The 6,301-nt window shown below is 47.9% G+C and overlaps 1 protein-coding gene across 3 annotated transcripts in view; it reads right to left on the bottom strand.

Annotated features, from left to right (window-relative positions):
* ank3b (ankyrin 3b) overlaps positions 1–6,301 on the bottom strand; it is a 206,639-nt gene that overhangs the window by 134,629 nt on the left and 65,709 nt on the right. The window contains exon 1 of one of the 3 annotated variants that reach the window (XM_031561623.2): positions 946–1,099. The exons of the other annotated variants lie outside the window; for them this stretch is intronic. Coding sequence (XP_031417483.1) covers positions 946–948 — 3 coding nt within the window. The 5' untranslated portion in view covers positions 949–1,099. Of the gene's footprint in view, positions 1–945; positions 1,100–6,301 lie in introns of those variants that run through there. 3 annotated transcript variants of the gene reach the window in all.

Genomic DNA, 6,301 nt, shown 5'->3' with positions numbered 1-6,301 from the left:
TGGTAGAACGGCACTGAATCAAATCAGTTCAAAAGCAAAAATATTTATACTCTGTATGTGTGTGTGGTGTGTGGTGTGTGTGTGTGTGTGAGGGAGGGAGGGAGAGTAAAAGAGAGAGGGAGACATTGAATGTGTGTGTACTGTTTTATGTGAATGTGCATATGTGTGTGTGTGTGTGTGTGTGCGTGTGATTATGGTATGCCAGTAGCGCAGCTGGAAAATCCTCTGTTTTAGTGTGTGTGTGTGTGTGTGTGTGTGTGTGAGTGTGTGTGTGTGTGTGTGTGTGTGTGAGTGAGCGTGTGTGTGTGTGTGTGTGCGTGTGTGTGTGAGCGTGTGTGTGTGTGTGGTGTGTGTGTGTTCCAGCAGCCGGACAGAAAAATCCTCTACCCAGAAAGTCTCTCATGCTTTACTGAGTATTATGTCCAACTAAATATTTCATCCACTAATTTAGCTTCAAACACGCACACATCCACTGATTTAGCTTGCATCAAAGCTTCACCAGGGACGGGGCAGTTGAAATCAAAGGCCCACGATAAAGCAGACTTAATGGGACATGACATAACATGACTAACTGCTATAACTTTAACACTCCTCAAACGTAAGAAGACTAAAAGGTGCTGTGTTGCTAAGTCTGAGGGAATTCAGCTATGTGAAATGACTGGGTCACTAATACCCCAACACAACACAGGTAAATTCCTCATTAGAATTGAACTGGTTTGTATTGTAAAGAGCTCCTATAAGCACTTCTATGAGAGTACTATGAAGTGAAAAGAGCTAATTTGTTAATCTTGCTAATGCTAACATGAGTCAGGCTAGAAGCTAGTGCTAGGCTGATCTCTGACTGAGCTTATCTAACTCGGAGACCAAAACAATAGCACACGCGAGCACACACATACACACACACACATTTCCATATGGCAGAAGAAGGATGAGAACATGACTTACCATGGTGGGTTAAGCTTACATGGCTAAACTGTGTATGTGAGAGAGTCCAGGCAAGCCAAGCTGCAGGAGGTTGATCGAGTGAGAGCACCGTCTGCAGTTTGTAAATCTGTGTGTGTGTGTGTGTGTGAGAGAGAGGTAAGTTTGGGTCGGGGCAGGCCCAGTTGCACGGGAGGAGAGGAGTGGAGGATTAAGGAGGTTGAGTTAATATGGCACTGGCGTGCTCTATTCTGGTGAAGGGATCAGCAACTTAGTGTGGACTTAGGAGAGAATTAGCCTGCAGAGAGAGAGAGTGGGAGAGATAGAGGGAGAGGAAGAGAGAGACAGTTGGAGACATGGAGGGAGAGAGAGAGAGTGATAGAGGGAGAGAGAGAGAGTGATAGAGAAAGAGGAAGAGAGAGAGAGAGAGAGAAGCCAGGGAGGTGTGGCATTGTGATGGTGGGTGCATGCAGGTATACAGGTGAAGATACGCACAGACACAGCAGACAACACACAGATACACACACACACAGATATACACACACACACACACACACACACACACACACACACACACACACACTTATGAAGATAGACAAACTACTCCACAATTACACACATGTGCATGCATGCGCGCGCGCGCACGCACGCACGCACACGCACACACGCACACACACACACACTGTGGTATCATGAGAGGCTTTACCACTGAGCTGGGTGTAGGGCTGTGCGTAATTAACAGGACAGAGCCGGCAAAAGTGCTTTCAAACGAGGATCAGGTTTATTCACCAAACACAAAGTCTTTCAGGAAGCAAACATAAAAGTTCTTCAAAGGCAAAAACATAGGCTTCATAAAGTTGCTCCTCACTTACATCCTGCCCACTGTAGTTGCAGTTTAAAGTTCCTCCGTCCAGGTCCTTCCCGGCTTGGGGCTAGCCTTCCCCCTTCCGGATGCGCTTTAGCAAGCGTTTCCACAACGGCTTCACCTGCACGTCAAGTGCTCTCTGTTCTCCCTCCTGGCTCTTTCTGCTCTCGTGGCTCGCCCTCTCACAACAGGCACCACCTGTCTTAAATGCTTCGTCCATCAGGTGCCTTAAGCAACTACACCTGGTTGGGGGCTGCTGCATTCTGGGAGATGTAGTGCCACTGGCAGCCATCTTGTGGTGTGGCAGCCAGACCTCCACACAAACACCACACCCCTCTGCTAGCTGGCCCACCGTGATGCCACAACACACACACACACACACACACACACACACACACACACACACACACACACACACACACACACACACACACACACACACACACACACACACACACACACACACACACACACACAAGCAGAGAATCTATGCGTGAGCTCCAGGGAGAAACTGAGCAACAACAGAGGGAAGTCTGACACAGACAATAAGCAAAGAGCAGGTGTGTGTGTGTGTGTGTGTGTGTGTGTGTGTGTGTGTGTGTGTGGACCATCACTGGAAGGAAAGTCCTAGAAGGAGATGGGTGCTTCATAACACACACACACACACACACACACACACACACACACACACACACACACACATACACACACACACAAGCACACGCACACACACACACAAGCACACACACACACACACACACATACATACACACACACACACAAGCACACGCACGTACACACACACACACACACACACACACACACACCACTCTTCCGTCTGCCTCGATGGGTGAGGTCAGCTCCAGTCCCCTGCTGGGATTCAGCCAAGGATCTCCTAGGCAACTGACATGAATACACACTCACAGATACACGCGCACGCGCACACATACACAGAAACACACACACACACACACACACACATGCAAGAGCTACAAATAGAACATCACATCACACAGAAATCTCTACTCCATGGGTTCAACACGAAACAACGTAATGCTACATTGTCTATGTGGTTGCTTGCCTGTCTAGATATTAAAACAGCACACACACACACACACTCAGTCTCTCTCTTATTCACTTCCTCACCCACACACACACACACACACACACACACACACACACACACACTCACCTGATCTCCCCCACAGAGCCTTTCAGATAATCTGATTGAGGGACTGGCAGGTAGCTGAACACGAATATCATAAAAAAATAATTTTAATATATTTATAATACAGAAGGAAAAGATAGCAAAGAAAAAAATAAAGAGAGAGGGAGGGAGAGGGAGAGAGAGAAAGAAAGGAAGGAAGAAGAAATAAGAGAGAGAAAGGGAGAGAGAGAGAGAGAGAGATGGTCATATATGTGACTATGCTGCTTATGATGTAATTTTACCCTCCTCTCATATATATTATATATGTATATGTATATTCTCTCTTTCCGTGTACAAAGAGTCTAACTTACGTAAAGACAGAAAGAAATAGAGAAAGAAAGGGAGGAAACAAAGAGGAAAGGGAAAGAATGAAAGATGACTTGGGCCAAAGAGGAGAGTTCCCAGGAGCAGTGGAGCCTCTGGTTTGAGGAGACTGGAGCGGAAATGAAAATGACACAGATGACACCTCCGCTGTCATGGCAACACAGAGTGACATGGGGCTGCCGCCGTGCAGAGGGGAGGGGGTGTCTCGGTGTGTGTGTGTGTGTGTGTGTGTGTGTGTGTGTGTGTGTGTGTGTGGGAGAGAGAGACTGTGTGTATGTGAATAAATAGGTGTGTGTGCGTGTCTGTGTGTGTGTGTGTTTGTTTGTGTGTTTGTGTGGCAGATGTTGATAAAGTGGGTCAGCCGTACTGGGTAAACTGGTCGCTCTACACTCTTCTCTGGGCTAAATGCTGGACACAGTCCAAAGCCAGACTGTGACTGGTATCACACACACACACACACACACACACACACCAGAATTACACATCAGGACCTCAAGATATGAAGACCATTCAAACAAAATTTTACAAACAAATGGTACGCTCTTTTTTCTCTCTCTCGCTCTCTCTCATTTCTCTGTTGTCTTTTCTCTCCCTTCCTTTCCTCTCAACAGCACTCTTGTGGCTTCCTCTCTCTGTCACCAATGTCTTTAATATTATAAAGAACAAGAACAACAACAATAATTATAGTAATAATAATACTAATCCATGTATTCAAAGCACTTGACAGAAGAAGAGCTGATAGCGCAGGAGTAAAACATGTATGGAAACGATGTCAAATCTTTCCCAGTGTGACGAGAAACTCTTGAGGTCGTTTTTTAAAAGGAACTCAGGAACCGTAGGGCAGAATGCGTGCCAGCCGTCAGCAGGGCAGAGACGGCCCCCGCTGCCAGGGCAGGAAATAGCTGTCGAGCCAACGGCATCGCCGGGCATCGGCTCCCCACATCCGGCTCCTTTTATTAGGCTGCTCCACGGCACGCCCAGGCACGCCGACCCGGCGATACCCACCACGGACACCAGAGACGGGCGCACAACCTACACCAGAGACTGGGGGTGCAACCGACACCATGGAGTTCAGGATAGCAGTCGATTATATCAACTCCAGCGCGCCCACCCCGAGCATCTGTGTCTGGGAGAAGGTTGTGGGAACTTGATACTTTCATTCAACAAGTGTTGAAGGGAGAGATGTATGGAGTGGTGCTAGCAGCATAAAAATAAACTACTTTAGATTTAGCTCTTGAGAAGAAGGATTTCGATTTGTGGTTTCAAAAAAAAAAAGACACACTTCATTTGTCTCACAAGTCGGAACTTCGTGACACACAACAAACAATGGAGTTCAGTTGTGCTTTATTTGCTATCTATTTGCTACTATCTAAGTTGTAACGTCAGAATTGGACAACTGAGGGTTGTCTATTATCACAATCCAAAGAGTAGTCCTCAATGGCATGGTCCAGGTCCAGCTCTGGCCTGCTTGTAGTCCAGAACTGAGGGCCAGATGACCCGCATGTCTGCTAGAACTACCTGGGAACCCACTATGATGGTCCGCGTGTCTGCTAGAACTACCTGGGAACCCACTGTGATGGTCCGCGTGTCTGCTAGAACTACCTGGGAACCCACCAATGACCCACATGTCTGCTAGTACTACCTGGGAACCCACGGTGATGACCCGTGTGTCAGCTAGTACTACCTGGGAACCCACTGTGCCATCAGCGCCGAGTAGCATGATATCAGGTACAGTGACAGTGAGGCTGCTCATAACGTTCTAAAACATCCTCCCTTCTCTTAAAGCATTAGCAATTCCTTTGGCTCAACTGGTAGAGCAAGGCACTTAATACACCCACACCTACAGACCTGTATACATCACACACACACACAACACTTTAGCAATTCCTTTGGCTCAACTGGTAGAGCAAGGCACTTAATACACCCACACCTACAGACCTGTATACATCACACACTCACACAACACATTAGCAATTCCTTTAGCACCAACAACATTACGCTCTTGGGCTCCATTCTCAGGGTGCATACCTACAGACCTGTGTACATCTGCTAAACGAATACATGGAAGTGGCAATCTAAGATGTGTGCAATAAACTCCAACTCGGAAGTACTGATAACCGATACTGCAGCTCTCAGTTTAGTTCCTACGTAAGACTGTCGCGGTTGAATATGACCCTGTTGCCAGGGGCATCGCACACACAAAACTGCTAAGTCGTTGGCACCATGACGAGGCATGCCCAAGTAAAGGAGGGGTTGCGTAGGGTGTCTTGACTCTCACTATACTCCAGTGAGAGGGTGAGCTGGCACGTGCCAAGGCAGAGTCAATGGGCACATTGTGTTTGAATGTTACGACCCCTGCCACCCCGGCGTTCGCTGTGCCCTTGAGCGATGGCTGAATGTGTGTTTGTTGAGGCCAGTTTGCCCTGCTGTTGTGTGGTTCTGCTTAGTGGCACTGGAGCCTAGCACTGGAGAGGGTGGAACCAACTTGGCCCACCCCCGTGCACATTGGCATCAGCCTGGCCTGCCCTTTGATTTGTGTGTATATGTACGTGTGTGTGTGTGTGTGTGTGTGTGTGTGTGCGTGTGTGCGCATGCACACATGTGTGTATGTGTGTGTGTGTGTGGTGTAGTGTGAGTGCGAGAAAGAGAGATGTATGCCTGTGCATGTGCGTATTAGGGATGTTCTGCTGTGCCTTCAGACACACACACACACACACACACACACACACACACACACACACACAAAAATCAAAGAGAAGCCCTCCCAAAAGCAGCACAGATCAAAGTACCTGACATCAAACGCATACAAACACATAATCACCGACTCTTGTGCCATCCTTCTCGTACCCTAAGTGGAACTGCAGAACTCACTCACTAACACACCACAGCACCCGCATTCAGTCACGTCTGCGCCACCCTGTTCCCTACCCTGAGCAGGGTGAATGCACGGATGGCAGCTGGCCCGGATAAAATACCCCAGCCGT

This window comes from Clupea harengus, chromosome 23, assembly GCF_900700415.2.
Source record: "Clupea harengus chromosome 23, Ch_v2.0.2, whole genome shotgun sequence".
Lineage (NCBI taxonomy): Eukaryota > Metazoa > Chordata > Actinopteri > Clupeiformes > Clupeidae > Clupea > Clupea harengus.
This window is presented reverse-complemented; position numbering and strand designations above follow the sequence as displayed.